Raw genomic sequence first — 25,404 nt, 5'->3', positions numbered from 1 at the left:
AGGCTTATGGGGTGTTGGTGGGTGAAGCTCTGCTGTTAGGCCCAATAGTCTTTTTTGGGGCCTAATGTGTGCTAAAATGGTCCTGAAGCTGTCCTGCCTGGTCTGGAGGAAGCTGTGCCAAGGAGTAGACCCAGGGGAGGCCCCTTGTAGGAGAGAGCCAGGAAGAAGGCTGGTCTCCAATAAGGGCCTGGTGACTTACTTGGAGGATGCACTGAAATCTGGGAACGTGCTTACTGGGTTGCCGGATCTGCTTAAAGGTTCTAAAACTGTAAAGTTGGACAGTGATCTTGTTCCGGGGAGTCTGTAAGTGATCTGCTATGGTATCTGGGACCCCTCACCTCCTTAATTATTCTACAATAAAACTCTAAGACAAAAGTGACTGATGCCCAATATCCTTTCTCCAGCCCCCTATTTTAGCAATTGAATCAACCCTGGGGTGAAATGCTAGCCCGCCCCTGGCCTCTGGAGGTGCTATCCTGGCTTTAGGGGGGGTCAGAGGGGTTCTACACTAGCCTTACTTCCCGGTTTCCCTGAGGCACTGGTGATGTATCTCCGGCCTCACAAATTCCCCTGGAAAGGCTAACATCACCAGTGCCTCCGGTAACTATCCCTTGATCTTACGCATACGCCATACAAGCTTTAGGGTGGTCTGTTATTGAGATAAACTAATAATGACGTCAGATCTCTTATGGCGCATGCACTGTACATGATCTGGTGCAGCTTGTTATACTTCAAATATAGGCTACCCCAGATCACGGATCACTTTTCAGAGAGTTAGCAGTACAGCCGCACCTCTGAATGAGCCCTTAGTCCTTGTTTAGCATCCTACAGTATCCAATTCTCAAAGAATCTCTATTTTGTCATCCTATGAGGGCCTTTGTATGAAAAGTATGCTTAGCAGAACATTTCTTAATGCCCACAGCAACAGATCAGATCAACTTCCAACTGACACACATAGGGATCCAAGGTTTAAATATAAAACAAGGGTTCTGATTGGTTGCCATGGCCAACACAACGACTTTTATGTCTCTTTTGTTAAGCCTAGGGGCTCTCTGGCAGGCAGGGCTCAGCAAAGTTGCCAGTAATTATTTTGAACATATGGTGGACAAGGCTGACTTGATTCATAAACAAACTGGTTAGATTGGGGCCCCTTGCCCACCAGATTGCCCTCCCCAGGAGAGCATGGAAAAAAACATATTGCCCAATGGTTGGGCAAAGCTGCTTACATATGTTTTAATCCAAATGTTTGACAATAGGGCTTCCATTTGTTTTGATAACCCTCTAGCTAAAAAAAATTTCAGGGCCTTTTATTTTGGATGGTCCCCAACACACTAATGCTCTGTACACATGGTCGGACTTTCCGACGGAATATGTGCGATCGGAGCTTGTTGTCGGAAATTCCGACCGTGTGTGGGCTCCATCGGACTTTTTCCATCGGAATTTCCCACACACAAAGTTTGAGAGCAGGCTATAAAATTTTCCGACAACAAAATCCGATCCTTTAAATTCCGATCGTGTGTAGACAAATCCGACGGACAAAGTGCCACGCATGCTCAGAATAAATTAAGAAACGAAAGCTATTGGCTATTGCCCCGTTTATAGTCCCGACGTACGTGTTTTACGTCACCGCGTCCAGAACGATCGGATTTTCCGACAACTTTGTGTGACCGTGTGTATGCAAGACAAGTCTGAGCCAACATCCATCGGAAAAAATCCATGGATTTTGTTGTCGGAATGTCCGATCAATGTCCGACCGTGTGTACAGGGCATAAGGCAACCCGTCTGATTTTCTGAACTTTTGGGTGAGTTGGCAACCCTTTCTTTTCAATGGGCCACCCTAATGCACAGTAAAAAAGCAAATTGGCCCCTCATATATTATTTTTTTTAATAACTTTTACTTCTATGAGGGAAAATAGTAAATAGTAATACAACAGTTGGTTCCACCATTTATTTCCTAAATGAAAATATCTTGTCAAGCATTACACTAAGGATGAGATTGTGTTTGTTCTGAACTGGGTTTTCGGTCTGAAACTCGTAAAACCGCTGTCATTCCTGGGCCGTTGAGTTGAGTTGCAGGGGGCAGGGGTTTCCCCACCCCATAGCTGATATATATAAAGGGGCAAGAATTAATTGACCAAATGTGGCCACATGGCTATATTAGGTCAATGATGTCACAGGCATCTCTGCTCCAGTTATGTTACTAGTCACCCCTTTGTGTACTTCAGCTTTAGGGTGGGGATGCTAAGGACATCATTGGCAATGTCATTGACCTAATCTGGCTATATGGCCAAATTAGGTCAATGATGTCATGCGCATCCCCCCGCCCCGTTGTGTACATCTGCTGTGGGATGGGGATGCTCGTGACATCATTGACCAAATATGGCACATGACCATATAAGGTGAATGTCATTGACTTAATAGGGCTATATGGCTATATGATGTCACAAGCATCCCTGCTCCAATGATGTCACTAGCATTCCCACCCCTTTGTGTACTCTAATGTAGGAGGGGATGCTTAGGATATCTTTAACCTAATATGGCTGAATAGTCAAGTTAGGTCAATGTCGTTGACCTAATATAGCTATGTGGCCATATTGGGTCAATGATGTCACGAGCATTCCTGCTCCAATTATGTCACTAGTATCCCCACCCAAGATTCAGATCCAAACCCAGTTCATCCCTAACGTTACATGTGTGATACAGACCCACTGTAATGTTGTAAATTACAATAAGTACCAATGAAATTGGCTAAATTGAGTCAAAGGCTGGTGAGTGAAACCAGCAGACAGTACATCGATTTTATCATGGGTTTCTTCTGAGCAGTCTTTGGAGAATCTCAGCAGATCTAGAAGGTCCTTGGTATTCTTGCATTCTACGGTGATTGCACTGAAAAAAACAAAAAAATATCATCAGCAACAGATCAGAAGAGCAAGGCAGAGATGGGACAGAAAGGCAATGATGGTCTCCTGGGCTCATCTCATTTTGACAAACATGGACAAGGCCTATAAGTGAGATGACTTATATACTTGTAGTTATACACAGACTGGTCCCGTAGCACCTTTTAGGGACCATTCACACCTAAGCGAGCCATTGCACTGCATTAAAGCATGTTACGGCATGTGTTAATGCGCATTGCATTAAGGCAATCCAATGGCTGCCAACGCGCCACAACAGATGTGTGCTGTGGTGCATTGTGTGTTATGCTCTACTGCACAATGCATTGGGATGCTGTTCACAATAACACTGCATGTAAAGCAGGTGTGTTGCCATGCGTTGTGGCAAAATGCGTTTTAGCACACAGTGTAAATGGATCATATAGGGATAGCTTGTAGCATAAAATATGTACATGTAGCGCTATCCACATAGGGGCCACTGGTATTAGCTAGGTTCTTCCCTAATAGTACAGAGGCTGCCCGCCACCACAAGTGCTATTTCATTCACACCGACTCCAATAACACGGTCTAGGGCAGGGGTCTCCAAACTTTTCAAACAAAGGGCCCGTTTACTGTCTTTCAGACTTTCGGGGGGCCGGACTGTGACCAGTGAGAGTAGAAATTGTCCTGGGCCCAGCATCAGTGAGAATTAACATGTCTCAGGGTTGGTGGTCAGTTACATAGCGCCTGTGGTCAGTAGGAGGAGGAATAATGTCCCATTATTGGTATTCCTGGGAGGAATAGTGCCCCATCCTTGATACTAGTGGGAGGAATAGTACCCCATCATTTGTGTCGGTGGCAGGAATTATGTCCTGCTATTGGTGTCAGTGAGAGGAACAGTGCCTCACATCAGTGGGAGGAATAGTGCCTCAAGGGCCAGATAAAGGTTATCAAAGGGTCGCATCCAGCCCTCGGGCCACAGTTTGGAGAATCCTGGTCTAGGGGATGTCTTTTTTTAATTCATTATATAAAGAAAAGTGCAGCGCTGGATGTACAACAAACATTAGCAAAAAAAAAGAGAGAGACCACAGTGTGTAGTGATCCACTAGTGGTAAAATAAATCAAAATCATACATATTGTTCATACTTAATATAGTATAGTAACAAGCTGGGTGATAGAAGAATTCCTGTGAGGATTTATACACAGCTGTCACCTCCGCAAATTCATATCACACTAAATATTAAAGTGCTTCAAAAAATCATATAGTGTCCATAAATACAAATCATATAGTGTCCATAAATGCAATTTAGTGAATGCGCTGAGTAGATGAATCCGTTTACACACACGTTCATATGAACAATATGTATGATTTTGATTTATTTTACCACTAGTGGTCTCTCTCTTTTTTTTGCTAATGTTTGTTGTACATCCAGTGCTGCACTTTTCTTTATATATGTTCAGTGGTGCCCCCTATCAGGGTTATAGTGTCTAGCTGCAGGATACTTTTTCACAAGTGTTTTATTCATATATTATTCAATTTTGCACACCTAGTGCAAATTTTTTCTTTAGAATTTTTTTGAATTCATTGCTTGAAGAACTATAAACAAGAGAGGGGCTATGGCATGGGATACTCCAAATATGATCAGCAACAGCAATACGATAGCAGTCTTCTCTCTAGTCTCCCTCTGGAGGTAATTTTGGACATAGAATAGTCTAAGGCCCATCTGTAGACCATAAGGCAATTCTCTTTGGCATCTGGTTACCTTGCGCAACTGCACAACTATTGCGATTTCCAGAACGCCACACAGCAACAGGCAGACACTTTTCTCCAGGCTCCCACTCCAGGATTCTGCTGAGGACAGGGGAATGGCCAGTACTCTGAGACCTAATGAGAGCTGTCTCAGTCCAAGCTACCTCTGGCACAAGCCAGCTGACACCTTCCAGCTTCCTCCTTACACAGTCCAGTGAAGGAGACAATCCCACAGCCATCTCCTCAGCAGATCAGTTCAGGCCCTCAGCACTGACACTGTTGAGTCTTCAAGAATAGATACACAGTTTCTTGGCTTTGGAACTCTCTTGGGTAGAAGGAACAATATTTCCAGGGCTTCAGACTATTTATGACTTCCCCAGCCACCTGCTGGACACTCCTCTCCAGGGCTTGGCTAGGCCGTGATAAATATTCAGGTTGGTCATTAGAATCTCCCTCCCTATAAGAAGCTTCCAGAGGCAGGGGACATAAATCAATCTCCCAACCAGTATAACCCTGAACAGACCAGAGCAAACAATCACAGTTCCTTTGACTACAGGAGCCGAAAACTAAATTTGCCTAGCATCCTACAATAGGAGGGTGCTACATCGATAAAGGGGGCACACCCCCAGTTACCTGGACCATTAAGCATCTGTCAAAGGAAAATAAAAAAAATATATACTTCACACACCTCAGCAATATATGCACATTTCCTGTGCGTTATACCATACATGCTGCAAGAATCATAGTGTGCTCCTCCTACCTTCCTCTTTGATAGGACAACAGTGTATAACAGTGTACTTGCAGCTCTGAATTTCACGGCACCTGGTGTCAGCCCTGCCTACTTTATTTCTGATGCATTACAAAAAACCTAGACCTCTCCTCATTTCCTACCCCTGCCATTTCCCATGAATGCTCCCCATCTCCATAACCCCTCCTCTTCTTCTTCTTGGGCATAGGAAACAGGGACTACTATGTCAATTTAGTTTTTATCTGGGCTGTAGTTAGCGCAGACTGATTGTATAGTTTTTCACCTGTTTTTTCTCTAAGCTAAAGTGTTACTAAACCCAGGAGCCTGCATTTACTATATCTGGTCTCCCACAGTACACAGAACATGGAAATGCAATTATTTTAGTAAATGTAAAGTGCTAAATACCTTTTCTCATCAGCGGTATATAGCAGTCTTGTCACTTCTATCAGTGTCTGGTTAAAGCTTGTAGGAGGAGTTTTCATTCTCCTCTGACTGTCCTATGAGGCTTCAGGACCCCTGACCCTCCGTCTGGACAGTGCTGATTGGCCCTGTGCTGATCACATGCACCCTCCCAAAATTGTCTTTTATATCTGCCTGAAGTTCAGCTTTAATGTTGTCTGCGTTTTTTCTTTTATATCTGTACCCTGAAACCAGAAAAGGCTGCTCACCAAAATGGTAGTCCGCGGAGTAGCCGGCCATGTTGAACCAGTGGTCGCTGCGGAATTGTAGAAGTAGAGCGTTTCCTGTGGAAGTGATGGTGGGGACGGGATTGTTGGAGCAGAACAGACCCAAGAGAGGAGAATCCAGCCTTCCCCCATCATTGATAATCAGGTAATCGTAAAGACAGGTGGTCGAAAATTCCAGATCGAACGTTGTGAAGTTTAGGACAATCTGACAAAGGAGGAAATACTATTTTAAAGAGATACCTTTTTCAACAACAATCTTCCCATAGGAATAAATGTGCATTCAGCATATTTTATGCGTGTTACTTAACTTGTGTAGACATCCAAAAGCCCTGAAGCTGGGAGCTGCCCTGTTGGGTATGATGTCAGCGGCCCCAGCAGACTCACAGCTGTCACTCAAGTATAATCACACTACATAGTACTGCCCTTCACTCCTCCTCCTGGCAGCTAAAAGTTATGTAGGGAGGTGATGGGGGAAGGAAGGGGCGGAGGGGCGGAGGAGCTGGGCCAGCACAGACAGTAATTAGACAAGCCCAGAGGGAGGCTGTGCCAGAGAATTGACTTTTCCTGGAGCAGTAAAATTGAAAGTTCAGAAGCACATGGCAAGTGGATAACAAATTATTTTGGGAAGGAAAATTGCTGCAAGTAAGCATTTAAAATAATTTATATGTGGTTCTTTCTTCAATGTTTTGAGTTGGTGACAATGTCCCTTTGAGAGCTAAACAGCTTGTATGCATCGCTGGATTCCAAAATGACTAAAGGAGCAGAACGCAATTCAAACAGAAATAACAGGCATACATGTTTGCACACTTCGGCATCCATGTTTATTTGAACCTGGGGGAGTGAAAGGTAGGAGCATGGGCAGGAAGCTTCCAGTGATGGCTTAGCTTAGAGCAGAGGTCCCCAAACTCCAAAAAGGGCCAGTTTGTTATCCTTTAGCGGGGCTAGACTATGGCCAGTGAAAGCAGACAATGTCCTGGCATCAGTATGAGTAAAAAAAGGTAAAATAGTGGCCCATTATTGGAGTCAATGGGGGGGAATTGTGCCCCATAATTGGTGTTAATGGAGGGGATTAGTGCCCCATCATTGTTGTCAATGGGGGGGGGGATAGTTGCCTCATCATTGGTGTTAACAGGAGGAATAGTGCCCCGTCATTGGTGTCACTGGGGGAATAGTGCCCCATTATTGGTGGCACTGGGAGAAATAGTGCCTCATCATTGGTGTTAATGGGGGGAATAGTGCCCCATCATTGGAGTCAATGGGAGGAATAGTGCCCCATCATTGGTGTTAATGGGGGGAATAGTGCCCCATCATTGGTGATAATGGGGGGGAATAGTGCCTCACCATTGGTGTCATGGGGGGATAGTGCCCTATCATTGGTGTCATTGGGGGGAGTAGTGCCCCATCATTGGTGTCAATGGGAGAAAAAGTGTCCCATCATTGGTGTTAAGGGGGAGGAATAGTGCCTCCCCATTGGTGTCATGGGGGGGGGGAATAGTGCGCCCCCATCATTGGTGTCATTGGGGGGAGTAGTGCCCCATTATTTGTGTCACTGGGAGAAATTATGTCCCATTGTTGGTATCAGTAGGTGAATTTTTGCCTCATCATTGGTGTTAATGGGGGGAATAGCGCAGGGTTCAGGAGTGCGCTGTGTAGGGAGGCCAGGGTTCAGGAGTGAGCTGCGTAGGGAGGCCAGGGTTCAGGAGTGTGCTGCGTAGGGAGCGCAGGGTTCAGGAGTGCGCTGCGTAGGGAGCGCAGGGTTCAGGAGTGTGCTGCGTAGGGAGCGCAGGGTTCAGGAGTGTGCTGCGTAGGGAGGGCAGGGTTCAAGAGTGCGCTGCGTATGGAGGCCAGGGTTCAGGAGTGCGCTGCATAGGGAGCGCAGGGTTCAGGAGTGCGCTGCGTAGGGAGCGCAGGGTTCAGGAGTGTGATGCGTAGGGAGCGCAGGGTTCAGGAGTATGCTATGCACAGTGTGCAACAACTGATTTTCACCTCTCCTCCTGGGTTCTGACCTCACCGCCCCTCCTCCAGAAAAAAAAATAAAAAACTCTGTGCTCTCTTCCTCCTACCTGACCCAGCTCTCAGGCCGCAGCCCGCTGAATAAAAGAAAAACATAGCCGTTGCAGCTGTCAGGAACCTCGGACACTGACAGCAATGCCGGGGGGCGCTGCTAGAGGGACTGAGGAGAAGAGAGAGTGGGAGATGTTCCCTTGGAGACTGAACGGCTGTACATGCATGCGCATACACAAAGCTGGCACCGCTGGCGTGATGGAGGAGGTTTACTCTTCTTGCCTGGGAGACCTGCCGATGAGAAAAATAGACAGCGGCGACAAAAAGAGGTGGCAGACGGGGGCCACTGCGTGGGCCACATGACAAGGCCTGGCGGTCCGGGTTCGGCCCATGGCCTTGTGTTTGCCACCTGTGCCCTAGACTGTTTATTTGAGCCAAAGGAGTGAATGTTGCTGTTTGCCTGGCTTCTGCCATACAAAGGGAAAAGTACCTGGGACACAAATCAGTGGCTCCTCTGGGGGGTAGCGCAACATATCAAAAATGGCTAAATCAGCCAATCAATGGCCAACAGTACTCTCCACTGATTTTCCTTACCTGAAACCCTACCGGAGCCCATATCGTGGTGATGCAGTTAGCCAGGTTTGGGTAAGGCTCAGGAAATCCTGGGGAGGTGACAGTGCCGTTGTCCCTTGTGTAAGTCCCTCCACAGTCCACTGCAAGATGGGATTAGAAAAAAGGACAAAAGAGGTTTAAGGGTCATATATAGTGATTTTGTCAGTTTTTACAATAAAACTTACTTTGCTCTTATGGAAATATCCTACAGTTGCCTTCTCCATAATGGTCTACATTTTTATTAGAGCTCCACATCGGGCTCATTTTTTATTATATTTTTATGGATACTTAGACATTAAAAAAAGAAAAATCAGCTTGTAGGGAGGTGCAGCGTGGTGCAGTGTCAGTAAACACTCAGTCCAGTTGCAAAGAACAGAACTCTATTAATGTAGGAACCAATAATTCACAACAAACCCGGTGGGAAGGCGCCTGGCTGGGAACACTTACAGATTGTAACATCGGTGCGTAGCAGAGCAGGCCTCAGTTGTGCCGACAGCATCTGTCTTGAGGGGCAAAATGCGACCTGGCCAGTTTGTACTCTAATGGGGAGGATTCCAGGAAGGATGGCATGTCCCTATCCTTTCCCTACTGGTTTGGAATCCCTCCTTGCAGCTAATCACTCACCCAGTCAGATGGGTGACTTGTACCTACACTACCAACATGTGAAATCAAACTTTGGAGCCAGGGCCTTAAATAGGCTCTGCCTGACCCAAGATGGCTGCCAGAGTCACATTGGGCAGCAGCCTCCAATTGGATAGCTTCCCCAGTGACCCAGGAAACCACAGAAGAACCAAGTTTCTCTTGACTTCCCCTCCAACTACAACTCCGGTCAAGCACCACCTACAGCGGAGGATGGCATGCCCCTATCCTTTCCCTACTTGTCTGGAACCTCTCTCTGCCACTAATCGCTGTCCCTGTCAGGCGAGTGACCTATACCTACACTACTCACGCGTGAATTGCACACCAAACCTGAGAGCCAAGGCCTTAAATAGGCTCTGCTTGACCCAAGATGGCTGCCAGAGTCACAAGGGGTGACAGCGTCCAATCAGATAGCTTCCCCAGTGACCCAGGAAACCATATAGGAACCAAGTTCCTCTTGACTTCCCCTCCAACTGCAATGCCATTGTGGTCGAGCGCCACCTACAGTAGAGAAATTAGACTGCGTCTGCCTATAAGCTAGGGTTGCAATACTCAGTTTTAATCAAGAGTTGTTTCCAGCAGTACTTTTATTCAACAAAATGTCCTCAGAACACCTTGGGGGAGCTTTCAACTATGGGTGCTTCCTGGTTCTTTGCTTCTATGCATTTGTTTGTCGGCACTCTACCTTTCAATTACATTGATTTAAAGCCTGGAATAAGCCCAAAATTTATAGAGCAGCTCATTGGGCTGTGTAGTAGGTTTTAATCCTACATAAGTAACTACAAAGAAAGTATGTTATCTGGATAGTCTCTTTAGCTAACCTGTAGTGCTCTGGGTGCTCCTTTGTTAATGAAATATTTATATGTAAAATAAAGATTATAGATACAGTATATATACTTTACAGTTGATTTATTATTTAATTGTGCTACTCATACCTAAACTATAGAAAGCCGTTACATCAGTGAAAGAGAGAGAGACTTCACGTACAAGTTCCACCAGCAAGGCATTTCCAGATGCCACCAGCAGAGGGAGTTCCTGGTCATAGCATGCCCTCTCCACCAACAATGGAGAGTCTTTGCTTGAACCGTCGTACACCGTGATAAAGCCAGAAGTACATTCACCATTGGGAGACACATTAAATGTGTCAAACTGCAGGTACACCTGTAAAATATAGGTTCTGTAACATATTTTATATAAAAGTATACAACCCATGTAGGCAACCTGCCTTAAGCTCGAGTTTCCCTAGGTTTCTCCAAAGCTAAGGACTTTGATTGCTTCTGCCTGCTGCTGTTGAGTTGTTCTCCAGTGGTTAGCGTGAGAAGAAACAATGTATTGGGTCATGAATATTTATCTGACTTGGCCAATCACTGAGGGGTTTGTTCCTGTAATGGCCTTTTCTCCAGGGCTGCTGCCTGGGGAACATGACTCTTTGAAGGGCTTATATTCTGTCCTGGGTTTTCGCCTGGAAAGAAGGCCACCGTGAAGAGGTCTCCTTCTTGGACCTTGCCCCAGTCAAGGGCAGGTGCTAGGGAGCCCAAGGAAGTTAAACTGACCTGTGCTAAGGCCTAAGGAATCTGAGAAGGGAGATGGCTTCACAGAGTGAGCATCTCTAATAGAACATGAAAGTGGCTATCCAGAGGGAAAAATCGTCATATCATTCTGCTATGCTGAACACTTTAAGTTAACTTTGCTTGCATAGGGTCAGAGGGCCACTTACTATTTGGACTAGTTGCTAGTAAAGAAAATATTGCCACCAACATCTGTTTTTAAAGGCTCTCTTATTTTTAGGAAGCTACATCTAGGGCCACCAACAGCTGCGCTTAAAGGATTTTTTTTTTTTTCGGAGGTTGCTGCTGAAGAATCTAGGGTCATCAATAGCTGCCCTTAAATCATTGGTCTCCAAACCTCTCTAAACAAAGGGCTACTTTACTGTCCTCCAGACTTTAGGGGGTCCAGACTGTGGACAGTGGGAGTAGATAATGCCTCAGGCTTGGTAGTAAAAAAAAAAAAAAATACATAGCATCCCTGTGGTCAAAGGAAAAGGAATTGTGTCCAATTATTTGTATTAGTGGGAGGAACGGTGCCACCTCGTTGGGGTCAATGGGAGGGGCAGTGCCTTATCATTGGTATCAGTGGGAGGAATAATGCCTCATCAATGCTATTACTAGGAGGAATAGTGCCCCACCTTTGGTGTCAGTAGGAGGAATAGTGCCCCGTCATTGGTGTCAGAGGAAGAATTTATGCTCCATGATTGGTGTCAGTGGGAGGAATAACAGCCCATTGTTGATGTCAGATGGAGGAATAGTGTCTACTTTTATATGTTCTATTATTATTCAGAGGCTGCTATTGAAGATTCTAGGGCCACCAAAACCTGCTGGAAGAGGGCAACTATCAATTTTTGCTGTTACCAGAAGGTCAGGGATATTTTTGCTCTATTCTGGATATCATGTGTCCCCTAACCATCTTTCCACAAGTTTATTGTTAGAATAAACTGCCGAAATGAGTAAACTGACACTGGCACCCAACTGTTTGTTTTACTCCATAATAAGCCAAGACCCAACCTGAGATGTTAAAATGCAAGGTGCATTCCAAGCTGCCCAGGGGTGAGGAGTGCTACGCCTGTCAAAATATTTACGGTATTCGTATAGACGTCACTGATTTGTAACAAGACAAAACACATAATATACAATACAGTATACCCTTGTGTAACTGTCGGTGGCTAAAACTGTCTATTTGGCTCTTTTTTGCCACCTAGTGGTCAAAGAAAAGAATGCAGCATTTTTACATGACAGTACTGGAAGAGGTAAAGACAGCTCTATGAGCTACCCACCAGTACTGCTTTGCACAGCATTGTAACTCCAACGCAAAGAGATTGCTGATAGGAGTGATGACCTCATGCATGTGCTGATGCATCTTTACTGTCCAGTCAGGAGGTTGGGGGTGTGTCTGTGACCAATCTGCCCTGCTAAACTGCAGTGAAGCAAAGCGAGGTCACCAACCTCTTGCTACTCTGTTTGGCCGATATTTCTGCAATGCAAGACTGGCTGTATGGGACTACACATTTTTGGTCAGGTAAGGCAGCTCCCAAATATGTACTTATACTCTTTATTTAGCTTTTTGTTTGGATTTACGCTCACATTTTTAGACAAAGCACACTTTACCTTATTCCTGTTGACTCTCACAAGCCATAGGCAGTTTGTGGCATTAGAATACGTAGACATGGGAGCATTAAAGTCCAGAGAGCCATTGATCCCCGTGACTAAAAAACTGCATTCATCTGAAACAAGAACACAAATCAGACTAACAGCGACTTGCAGAAGACCGGGTAAAGGATTAAAATAACATTTTATATGACATTTGGGTTCACTTAACACGACAACTGGCTCAAAATGGAGCACAAACCTTTTAAGCCCATCTCTGGGGAAAGGAACAATGTTCTATTGCAGTGGGGCTGCCCCTCAACTGCAAGGGTGAAATGTTCATTTAGGTCTAGGGCAGTGATCTTCAAACTGCGGCCCGGGGGCCGGATGCAGCCCTTTGCTTGCAGTTATCTGGCCGTTGGGCACTATTTCATTCACTGTCGCCAACGAAGGGGCACAGTTCCTCCCAGTGACACCAATCATGAGGCTCAATTCCTCCCAATGACACCAACTATGAGGTCCGATGCCACCAATGATAGGGCCCAATTCCTCCCAATAACACCAACGATGGGGCCCAATGACACCATGGATGGGGCACAATTCCTCCCAATGACACCAACAAAGAGGCTCAATGCCACCAATGATGGGGCACAATTCCTCCCAATGACACCAACGATGGTGGGGCCCAATGTCACCAACGGCAACAATGGGGCACGGTTCCTCCCAATGACACCAACAACTAGGGCCCAATGCCACAAGTGATGGGACACAATTTCTCCCAATGACACCGATCATGGGGCACAATTCCTACCCAAGACACCAACTATGGGGTGCAATTCCTCCCACTGACACCAAAGATGGGGCAATGTTTACTCCGACTGATGCTGGGACATTTTCTACTCCCGATGGATACCGTCCGGCCCCCCTAAAATCTGAATGACAGTAAACTGGCCCTTTGCTTAGAAAGTTCAGAGACACCTGGTCCTGGGGGATGCAAAAAGCAGTTTTACCCACGTGATCCTCCACTCCTGCAGGTAGGGACTGCCTCTCAGCATCCAAATTTCCATTGGCTCTACATTGGACTTTATGACATCAGAGGACCTGCAAACGCTAGAATATACTGGAGGAGAGGCTGCGGGGTCGGTTTTGGAGGTAGTGGAATATCAGGTATGTAAAAATGCTTTTTGCAATGCCCTAGACCTAAACAAACATTTAACCCTTGCATTGTGCATAGCTCCACTGCATGAGAGCATTGTTCCTTTTCCGTAGTTCAGCTTTAAAATGGACTCGCTAAGCACAGCGAAAAGTGGTGTAATAATGGTAAGAAGAGATTTAAAAAAATGGGGAAGAAAAAGGGAAACAATGCCTAGAGAAAAAGAGGTTTAGGTGGAACTTCACTCTCAATCAACATTGACTATTTTCAATCCTTATACTGCTAGCATTAGTAAATAGAAAGGAGGGTATATTATATTTACTTGTTTTTTTTTTGTAATTCCTTTATTTACCAAGTGCTGCAATTCACAGTTTAACAGAAACATGAATGGACAAGGCGTGGTCAACATTATGCAGATACATTGAACCTCTCTCAGTAAAATTGATGGTCAAAAGACCTATCAGAACACAGCCTGAATAATCAGATAAACGATTTAAATATGGGAATGCACACTTTTACAGCTACCAAAAGACAAATAAGGGGGGTAATATTTCTCACTGTTCAACTTCACATATCTGCTGATTCTGGACATTCTAAAAACTGAGCTGCAGATAAAACTGGATCCTTCCGATATACTTACTGCAATCATACAGCTTCTTAAGCTTGGAAATGTCTAGTGAACTCAGCCCATATCTCTGCCCGATTTCCACAGACTGGTCTGGTTTGGGTACGAGGGTCGGCTCCCCCGATGTATTAGAATAGGAGTACCTGCAAAAATACAACAGGTACTCTTTACTGATGGAGAAAGTGAAAGTCCAACTACTGATAAAATGTATATAGCGCTACCCCCATAGGGGCCACTGGTAACGTCTGGATCTTCCCTAACAGTACAGAGACTGCCGGTCACCCATACACAAATTCATCACTTTGGCTCTGGCTGGTGAATCAGTCTAGGGGTTATATTTTTATGGGATCAGGGCACGCGAAACTCCTAAACACTCAACACTTAATTTTTAGAGGACAACCTTCTCCTTGAGCAATGGTAGGTGCTGGAAAAATCTAAGGCCTCACAGCTGAAGGGCAAGTATTGTATTAGGGCAAGTATTTTCAGGAATCTGGTTACCTTGTGCTGATGCACAACTAATGGTACCCAGTGCAGTTTCCAAAACACTACACAGTCACAGAGATCAGTTCAGGGTCTTTACCCAGGACAGCTGCCACCTTTCAGCGTCCTCCAGCCATGGTCCAATGAGTGAGACAGCACCTCATCAGACCAGATGCCTTATGGTGAGGTTCTGCAATCAGCTTTTAGCAAAGTCCATCGAGGCCCTCAGCCCTGACACTTCTGAGGCCTTTAGAGCAGCTGTACAGTTCATGGAATGCCTGGGGGGCAGCAGCCCACTGGCTCTGGAACCCTCCTGGGGAAAAGGAACCCCGCTCTCCAGTCTTTCAGACTATTTATCACCATTCCAGACCCCTTCTGGACACCCCTCCCCAGGGATTGTCTGGAACCTGATAAATATTCAGGCTAGTCAATTGGAATCTCCCACCCCAAGTTCTGGAAATTTCTTCCAGAGGCAGGGGGAAGCAATCAAACCCCCAGCCTATCAAACCATGAAAAGATCAGGCCAAACAATCGCTGCTCCCTTGATTACATAAGGATCCAAAAACTAAATTTACCTAGCATTCTACGCTAGGAGGGTGCTACATGTACTTTGCTTTGGATGGATATGAGAAGGGTTAGACCCTCTGTCAGAATTGTATGTCTTCAGTGTTTGTGCATGAGAGGGATCTAGATCTCCTATCTTCACATCCAGGGTGTGAAGGAATGATCAAGCTGACATACTTCGGGAAGCCTACTCGCATATACCAGAGCACCCCCAAGAAAGAGGGGTCCTGAGGGAAGTCCAAATATGTAAGAAGCAATAAGAGCAATGATCAGAGTCCACAATCATTTTTATTAAATGGTTACTAATATAAGAAAACCAACACGTTTGGAGTGTTCACAATCCCCTTCATCAGGGTTACAACACAAGAAAAACAGTATAAGGGCCCATTCACACCAGGCGCAGACATGCGTCTCCCGTACAGAGCCGTCTATGTCCTAAGATAACATGCAGAAACCAAAATAAGTGTAGCGCTTTTAAAGAAAAATCAGATGTAAAGTCTATGGACTAACAGTTCAAGATGCATGTATCCAAAAGCAAGATATCCTTGGGAAAAAAATTATTTTCTCAAAATCCCCTGGGACAGATCTCTTCAAGGATGTAAACCATCTGGAGAGAAAGCCCACACACCACCACTGAAAGTGAAAAGGCTTACCGGACTCCATGGACTCAACAAGGCGTACGCCAGGTGGAGTCAGACAAGCTTGGGTGGTGCTGGACTGTAGGTGGCCCAGGAGGGCAACGTTGATGAAGTGGCTTCCACGAAGCTGTGTTCCTTGGATGATAACGAACCCGAAAATATGAGGCAAAACAAGCGTGGATCGTATCCCTCAGACCAGCGTTGGAACCAATGATGACAGCAGCAAGTGAAGGGAAAGAAGGAATGGCCAAATAGTGTAAATCCGTATAAATGGGAATTATTAAAAATAATATACACTCACATGAAAGGATGTCTAAAAACAGCGCTGTAAAGAAGTGGCGACAGTGGGGTCCTACCCGACGCGTTTCGTCTGCATAGACGTCGGGTAGGACCCCACTGTCGCCACTTCTTTACAGCGCTGTTTTTAGACATCCTTTCATGTGAGTGTATATTATTTTTAATAAATTCCCATTTATACGGATTTACACTATTTGGCCATTCCTTCTTTCCCTTCACTTGCTGCTGTCATCATTGGTTCCAACGCTGGTCTGAGGGATACGATCCACGCTTGTTTTGCCTCATATTTTCGGGTTCGTTATCATCCAAGGAACACAGTTTCATGGAAGCCACTTCATCAACGTTGCCCTCCTGGGCCACCTACAGTCCAGCACCACCCAAGCTTGTCTGACTCCACCTGGCGTACGCCTTGTTGAGTCCATCGAGTCCGGTAAGCCTTTTCACTTTCAGTGGTGGTGTGTGGGCTTTCTCTCCAGATGGTTTACACCCTTGAAGAGATCTGTTCCAGGGGATTTTGAGAAAATAATTTTTTCCCAAGGATATCTTGCTTTTGGATACATGCATCTTGAACTGTCAGTCCATAGACTTTACATCTGATTTTTCTTTAAAAGCGCTACACTTATTTTGGTTTCTGATATTGATTACACTTGCTGGTTGTGTTAGCTGCTCATTTGTCCTTTCTGGTAGCGCAGAATCATTGTGTATATTTACTAAGATAACATGCAGGTGAGTGCGGACCCTGTATGCTTTCAGGAACCGCACCTGCACCCACCTGCATGTTATATTAGAACACAGACGGCTGCAGGCGCGTGCCCCATGGGAAATGAATGGGAAGCCAGCCGGGGGATGCACGCAACAGCTGTGCCGGTAGAAAACGTCCCTCCACGGGTGACGAATGTCTGCGTCTCTTGGCATAGGGCCCTAAAAGTCCCTAGGAAATTATAAATCTAATTATAAATTCATGTTATAAAGAATCTAATGCAGAAAAGTATAGAAAAAGTAATGAAAAAAAAACATGAACATTGTAATAATGCAATATAAAGAGTCATTTTCAAAATATTATAATTATAATTATATTATAATCATACAACAGTTTTGTTCCTGGTAAGATGAGTCCATGAGAGCCAATAATTTAATTTAACGCTATATATGCAGCCATATTGTCAGTGTGTTTTGGAGTTCGTTAGGAAAAGCAGAAAAATCTGCGTAGGGTGAGATACTTTGACCATAAGGCCGGGTTCACACGTCATCATTGGAGAAGAACCGGAGAGGGGAGAAGAACCGGCAGAGGCAGAAGACATCAGTTGAGGAGAGAGAAGAGCCGGAGAGGGGAGAAGAAATCGGAAGAGACACCGGAGCTGCCTTAATAAATTACTTTTAAAACTCTTGCACTGTGTTTTATTTTTGACACTTTTGTTTTAGGTGAATGGGTAGGGGTACAATGTACCCCATACTTATTCACATAGGGTGGGGGGCGGGATTTGGGGGCCCCCTTGTTAAAGGGGGGCTTCAAGATTCCGCTTAGCCCCCCTCTCGCAGACCCCGACAACCACCAGCCAGGGTTGTTGGTAAGAGGCCCTTGTTCTCATCAACATGGGGACAAGGTGCTCTGGAGTGTGGGGGGACGCCCCTGCCCCAAAGCACCCACCCCCCCATGTTGAGGGCATACGGCCTGGTACGGTTCAGGAGGGGGGGAGCACTTGCTCGTCCCCACCCCCTTTTCTGACCTGCTGGGCTGCGTGCTCGGATAAGGGTCTGGTATGGATTTTGTGTGGGGGCACGCCGTTTTTTTGGCGTGTGGGGCTTCCCTTAAAATCCATGCCAGACCGAAGGGTCTGGTATGTTCTTGGAGGGAGAACCCATGCCATTTTTTTTTTAAATTTGGCGTAGAGTTTCCCCAAAAGATTCATACCAGACACAAAGCGCCTGGCATTGTCGGGATCAAAGTCAGATCCCCGTTCATTGAAGTCGGACTTCAAGTCGCAGGACAAAGTCGGATCCACAGTCGTACGACTGTCGTGTTGTACCAGTGTGAACCCGGCCTAACCAGGAAAACCTCAGGTGCCACTCAAAGTCTCCATCTCTAATTCCAATGGCTCAAACAAAAGGAAAAGGGTGCTGGCATGGAAAGAGCCCTTCCTGGCTTCATGTATGCAATCAGAGGAAAGAAAAATACCCCAATGAACGCACACCAACAAGACCTGAGTATACTATTGGTGAAAGCTGCCTCAGCACGGATACAGGCAAAGCACATCAACAAATTTCACCCCGACCCCAGGGCTTAGTCATAACTAAAATCCAGGGTTGGGGTGAAACGCATCATAGTGTGACCTGGATGGAGCTGGACTGAAGCTGGTTTCATCCATAGTATATTCAGTTCTTGTTGGTGTGCATTCATTGGGTTTTCTCTTTCCTCTGGGTGAGATCCTTTGCAATACAGTGCTAACTAGTGAGCATTAAAGGAAAAGTCAACCTTTGGAAAAATGTTACACGTTCCAACCGTTTTTAGGGTGGAACATAAGGTGTCCTCAATGCTGCAGCCGCCGCCCATTGCCCCCCCCCCCCCCATGGCAGCAGTACGGGGAGAAGTTCCCCGTACTAGCTGTTACTTTTTGAATTCAGCGTGGCTGTGTGTGAATGAACTACAAGCCCCGAAATCCTTTGCAGCTGTTTGTTTCTAGTTCTTCATGAACTACCACGGTGCTGTGGAGTGCCATGGTAGTTCAATGATACTTCCTGTCAGTGTATCTGTTTTCCCTTTTTGAACGTACAGGCACACAGAAATATCTGCAGGAGACCTACAAGGCCCCAGCGATCTGCTGATCATCGGTGCAATGCTTTACAGGTTTCAAAATAAATGCACATTTTTTTACATTTAATTTTTTTTTTTTTTAAAGTGAACTTATCCTTTTAAAAGCACCACCTATGCACCCCTGTTGCCATAGTTTCTGGAAAAGTATTTCATAACTAAGCCCCAGGGCAGGGCGAAACGCATTGGAGGGATGGCCTGGATGGAGCTGGGCTGAAGCAGCTTTCATCTAAAGCAGTGGTTTCCAAACTGCAGTCCAGGGGCCAGATGCGGCCCTTTGCTTGCCTTTATCCGGCCCTCGGGCACTATTCCTCCCACTGATACAAGACACTATTCTGCCAACTGACAACAATGGGGCACCATTTCTCCCAATGACACCAACAATGGGGCACTATTCCTCCACCTAATACCAAATGTGATGCTTACTCTCAACTTCTCTTTGCCTCAACTTCCTAGGTCAGTCCTTTCAGGAATAGGGCAGGAAATGGACAGCGCTGGCACACCATAAGTAATGTTCCAAGACAGGCAAGCTTTAGTATTAATGCACCTGGGGTTAATATCAGCAACAGTCACTAGGATCCTTCCCTCAGGTCTGTACTCACAGTGTCTTCAGATACTTTGATACCTCCCTCCAGACTCAGGCAGACAATTTCCTCAGTGAATCTTCCAGACCGCATCCCCTGTGAAACCTCTCTCTTAGCTTGAAAGAATTTGTATCAGTATAGGCCCCACAGCTCTTCACAGCTGAGACATCAATAAGTACAAACAGAATCTTCAGCTGGGCTGCCTAGAAGGGCAATAGCCCTTCTGGTTAGGAGCCTCTCCTCCTGGATAAGAATCCTACTGTCTTAGGCTCCAAACTATTTATGCACTCCCCAGCCACCTTCTGGACACCCTCCCCCAGGGATTGGCTGGAACCACATAAATATTCAGGTTGTTCTTTTGAAGCTCCCACCCACCATATTCTGGAAACCTCCAGAAGACAGGGGAAACAATCACAAAAAATGCATTTACCTAACCTAGCGAGCAACCTACCTGGGGGGTGCAACATTAACTGTCTGCTGACCGTATAACCTACATACTGTATATGGTGGCAATGTGGCTCCACTGTGCCAGATTACGTACCTATTACATAATCGGACACTTCCAGGTAGGGGGCACCGCCACTGGCGACCCAGCCGTGCTGTGATTAAACACAGTAGATGTCGATCACCGGGTGCTGGCCAATAAATTACTGCTGCCACCCAGCGATTATCATGAACTTACACAGGACAGGGCTCTGCCTATGTAAACATCCTGTAAGTGGGGAAGTTAGGCTCCTTTCACACTGAGGCACTTTGCAGGCGCTAAAGTGCTAAAAATAGCGCCTGCAAAGCGCCACAAAAGAGCTGCTCAATGCACTCCAGTGTGAAAGCCCCGAGGGTGCGCTTGCAGGGTGGTCAAAAAAGTCCTGCAAGCCGCATCTTTGGAGTGGTGTATTTACCGCTCCTAAAGCGCCCCTTCCCATTGAAAACAATGGGGCAGCGCTGCAAACCCGCCCCCAAAGCGCCGCTGTAGCTGCGCTTTGCAGACGGTTTTAACCCTTTTTCGGCCGCTAGCGGTGGGTTAAAACCGCCCCGCTAACGCCGCTAAAACGGTAAAGCTGCGGTGTATAACGACGGTATATTTAGTGCCGCTGTACCACCAGCGCCCGCACGCCTCAGTGTGAAAGTAGCCTAATAGATTTTCTTTCCCTGCAAAGCAGGGAATAAAATCGATTATTTTCCCTAGTAAAAGCACCTCCCACAGTATACCAAAACACAGGCTAGGCACATAGTTAACCCTTTGATCGCCCCTGATGTTTAACCCCTTCCCAGCCAATGTAATTAGTACAGTGACAGTGCATATTTTTAGCAATGATCACGGTGTTACTGGTTTCCATAAAGTCTCCAAATGTCAATTAGTGTCCAAATGTCCGCCACAATATCGCAGTCCCACTATAAGTCGCTGATCGCCGCCATTACTAGTAAACAAAATAATTACAATTTCCAGGATATATATATATATATATATATATATATATATATATATATATATATATCATAGTTTGTGGACGCTACAACCTTTGCGCAAACCAATCAATATACACTTATTGGGATTTGTTTTACCAAAAACATGTAGCAGAATACATACTGGCCTAAACTGAAGAAGAAATTCGATTTTCTACATTTTTTTTATTGGGTATGCTTTATAGCAGAAAGTAAAAAAATATTGTTTGGTCTTTCTCCATTGCAAAATGGTTGGTCTTTTCTTGTTTATTTTTTTTTTATCAAATATTTTTTTTTATTTTTATGATTATGCATACAAACAGATAAGATGTCAAATAAGTTCATTAAATATCTGAAGTTGATAAATGATATATAAGAAAAGGAAAGAATAAAAAACAAAACAAAACAAACACAAATAAATAAATAAATAACAAAACAAAAACATAAACCAAACAAACCTTGCACCTCTAGTATCAAATTCACTTATCATATAATAACCAAAGCATAATAGGAGCATAAATACAGTCTACTAATTTAATTAAGTTAAGCTCCCTTAATTTTAGTTGTCAAACTATGGAAGCATGCTCCCTGCAGCTTCAGTTTATCTTTCTTTTACATATTAATTTCTTCTTCTCATCTACTCCACTTCCTTCTACCTCAGCTCCTTACTCCCAACTATCTGTCATTTTTTGTTTATAGCGCAAAAAATAAAAACCACAGATCAAATACCACCAAAAGAAAGCTCTATTTATGGGGGAAAAAAAGACATATGTTTTATTTTGGGTACAACGTCGCATGACCGCGCAATTGTCAGTTAAAGTAATGCAGTGCTGTTTAGCAGAAAATGGCCTGGTCATGAAGGGGGGTAAACCTTTCTGGGACTGAAGTGGTTAAATACACTGCTTGATTACTTCTGCCTTACTTCCTGGTCAGACTTTAGTTCATGACACAGGAAGTAGTTGACCAGCTGATCTCATCAGCACACACCCTGCATCATCTACCCTCAGCTGGTCAACTCCTTCCTGTGTCATGACCTAAAGTATGACCAGGAAGTAAGGCAGAAGTAATGGAGAAGTCTGTTTAAACAGCTATGAAGAGAGTGAGGTAAGCCTGTGTAGAATTAAAAGAAAGCAGTTTTATTTTTGGAAAATAAGTACATTAATGCTATATTGATACATAGGGGAGCCAGCATTTAGAAAAAAAAAAAGAACAAAGGTAAACTTAGCCTCTAAGGGTGGAAGGACACAAATAAAAATGTCATTTATAATACTTATCTGTGCGGCAGCAATTCATGTGAAGCTTGTTTTTAGATAATTATTCACTTTCAGTCTTACCTCCCATAGTGCATAACTGAAGAGTAGTCATATGGGAGATCCAGATTCTTTGTGTCTACCAAATTAAACTCTGGCCAGTCACCTACATAAAAAAAGACACAACAAAACCAATTCAGGGACATGTTCAACTGATCTAGTCATTGAGCAGAATCATTTCTATTAAAAGGAATACATGGCTTTTCTATACATTTATTTACTCTTTGTCCAAGACTGGAAAAAAATGTTAATTTTAGTCAATTAAATATAAAATCTTGAATATAATTATTCCATGGTTACATTTGTAGCCAGCAGGTGGCTCTCTTGGTTGTTTTTTTTTTTTTACATGTTCAGGGTATTCCTAAAACATAACTCTATCCATTTAAAAAAAAAAAAATTTTGGATAAGGTGGTGCATAACAATGAGAAATTGTCTGTGACTCCACTGAGGAAATTTTTCCACCCTTATAAAGTGAGGGGTGCGTCACTGGGACATAAAGACACAGACAGCAATAAAGACATTGGGGGCTATTTACGAAAGGCAAATCCACTTTGCACTGCAAGTGCACTTGGAAGTGCAGTCACTGTAAATCCAAGGGGTAGATCTGAAATGAGGGGAAGCTCTGCTGATTTTATCATCCAATCATGTGCAAGCTAAAATGCTGTTTTTTATTTTCCTTGCATGTCCCCCTCGGATCTACAGCGACTGCACTTCCAAGTGCACTTTCAGTGCAAAGTGGATTTTCCTTTAGTAAATAACCCCCATTGTTAGATGTTCTAATTCTTTCTACTTCTATTTAAACAAAAGTGTTGTTGTTTGTGCCCCCACCGGAGAGATTTCCCATTGTTTCACAATATAGACAGAGGGGAGAGAAAAGAAAAAAGAGGTGAGGAGCAGAGAAGGGGCGAAAAATGAAAGGAAGAAGTCAAGAGAGGAGGGGAGTCATGAAGAAGAATGAAATAGGAGGAAAGGAAGTAAAAAAAGAGGAAAGAAGAGGAAACAACAGGAGGGGAGAGAGGAGGTGAAGGGAGAGCAGGAGCAGAGAGAAGAGAAGGAAGATAAGGGAGGAATGATAGGGAGTGGAAGAGATGAAACAAAGATTAAAGGAAAGGAAAGGAAAGAAGAAAACAGTAAGAAGAGGGTTGGAGAGAAGAGAAAAGATGAAGAGAAAGAAAAATAAGAGACAGAGGGAGCTGTAGGAAGAAAGGGAACAGGTCAGAAGTGAAAAATCTAATAAAAGAGACAGAGGAAGAGAAAGATAGCAGAAAAAAATCATGTTTTATCCGACTTATATATTTTTCCCCTTTTGTATTGAAATGTAAAAAATTGCATACTTTCTCTATATAGTATATCTCTTTATTTGCTGTAAGTTCAAGACTGGAAAAAATGTTGTTAATTTTAGCCGGTTAAATATATCCTATTGGATATAATTATTCCATAGTTACATTTTTAGCCAGCAGGTGGCTCTGTTGGTTGTTTTTCACATGTTTAGGGTATTCAAAAACTTAACTTTTTTTTTTTGGATAAAGCTGTGAGGAGTTTCTGTTAGAAAATAAAGAATTTGTCTGCGACTTCACAGATGATTTTTTTACACACTTACAAATGAGGGGTGTGATTGTCACTGGGACATAAAGACACAGACAGCAATAAAGACATTGTTAGATGTTCTAACACTTTCTAATTACACAACATAAAAAGAGATGAGAGAAGAGAAAAAAGAGAGGACAAGGGAAGGAAGTGAGGGGGGGGGGGAGGAAGAAGACAAGGGGAAAGATGAAGAGAGGAAACAAAAGATGAATGGAAGAAGAGAAGAGGGAAGTAGTGAAGAAGACTTAAATTGGAGGAAAGGAAGTAAGGAAAGAAGAGGAAACAGGAGGTGAAGGGAGATCAGGAGCAGGTAGAAGAGAATAGGGGAATGAGAGGGAGTGGAAGTGATGAAAATAAGTTTAAAGGAAAGAAGAAGACAGAAGGAGGAGGGTTAGAGAGAAGAGAAAGGATGAAGAGAAAGAAAAATAAGAGACAGAGGGAGCTGTAGGAAGAAAGGGTAACAGAGAAGGTCAGAAGTGAAAGATGTCAAGGAAGAGATAGAGGAAGAGAAAGATAGAAGGAAAAAAAATCATTTTTTATCCAACTTATATATATTTTTCCTGTATTGCATTGAACTGTAAAAAATGCATAGTTTCTCTATATATTTTCTTTATTTACTGTGTGTTCAAAACTGGAAAAAAAATGTTAATTCTAGCCAGTTAAATATATCCTATTGCACATAATTATTCCATGGTTACATTTCTACCCAGCAGGTGGCTCTCTTGATTGTTTTTCACATGTTTAGGGTATTCAAATATTTCTACACTTATAAATGGTGAGTGTGATTGTCACTGGGATATTAAGACACAGACAGCAATAAAGACATTGTCAGATGTTCCAACTCTACCTCTGGAGAGATTTCACATTGTTTCACAACATGGAAGGAGAGGAGAGAAGGGCAAAAACAAGAAAAGGAAGGAAGAGGTGAGGTGTATGTAGAGAGGAAGCAAGAGAAGGAGAGGGAAGGAGACAGGGGGAAAGGTGAAGAGAAGAAAGAGGAGATGAAAGGAAAAGCAGAGGAGAGGAGAGAAAAGAGGGGAAGAAAGAGAAAAGGAAGGAAAGAAAAAGAACAGGAGAGTAGTAAAGAAGAATTAAAGTGTAACTAAAGGCAAAACTTTTTTGGGGGTTTTGGATAGAGTGGAGAGGGATTAGACCCTCTGTCAGTTTTTATTGCTGTCTGTGCCCTCTTTAGGGAGATTCACCCTCTCTATTTGTCCTGTTTACCATTAACCAATTGCGAACCGCCCTACACACACATACTACGTCAGGGCAGCTGCTCTGTGCCACATCACGTACCTAGTACCTAGTATGTGATCTGATACTTCCGGGATACTTCTGATACTTCCGCCGACCGCTTTCATTGTGAACGAACACAGCAGGAGGCAATCAGTGGGTCTGGCGGACGCGATGCCTGTTGGGACCCGTCGATCGTCCAGGAGACAGGCAGAATGCCAGTCTGCCT

General features: G+C 44.3%; 1 protein-coding gene across 1 annotated transcript in view; it reads right to left on the bottom strand.

Moving 5' to 3' along the window:
* Nucleotides 1–1,368: 1,368 nt before the first annotated feature.
* Nucleotides 1,369–25,404, bottom strand: part of LOC141111923 (astacin-like metalloendopeptidase) — a 42,833-nt gene continuing 18,797 nt past the window's right edge. Inside the window, exons 7-13 of the mRNA XM_073604141.1 lie at nt 22,380–22,461; nt 14,246–14,373; nt 12,474–12,589; nt 10,248–10,473; nt 8,656–8,774; nt 6,040–6,262; nt 1,369–2,886 (exon numbers count right to left, since the gene is read on the bottom strand). Of these exons, the coding sequence (XP_073460242.1) occupies nt 2,873–2,886; nt 6,040–6,262; nt 8,656–8,774; nt 10,248–10,473; nt 12,474–12,589; nt 14,246–14,373; nt 22,380–22,461 (908 nt within the window). The 3' untranslated portion in view covers nt 1,369–2,872. The remainder of the gene's footprint in view (nt 2,887–6,039; nt 6,263–8,655; nt 8,775–10,247; nt 10,474–12,473; nt 12,590–14,245; nt 14,374–22,379; nt 22,462–25,404) is intronic.

This window comes from Aquarana catesbeiana, linkage group LG11 (genome assembly GCF_042186555.1).
Source record: "Aquarana catesbeiana isolate 2022-GZ linkage group LG11, ASM4218655v1, whole genome shotgun sequence".
Taxonomy (NCBI): Eukaryota; Metazoa; Chordata; class Amphibia; order Anura; family Ranidae; genus Aquarana; species Aquarana catesbeiana.
The sequence above is the reverse complement of the archived record's forward strand: the minus strand, read 5'-3'. Positions and strand labels throughout refer to the sequence as shown.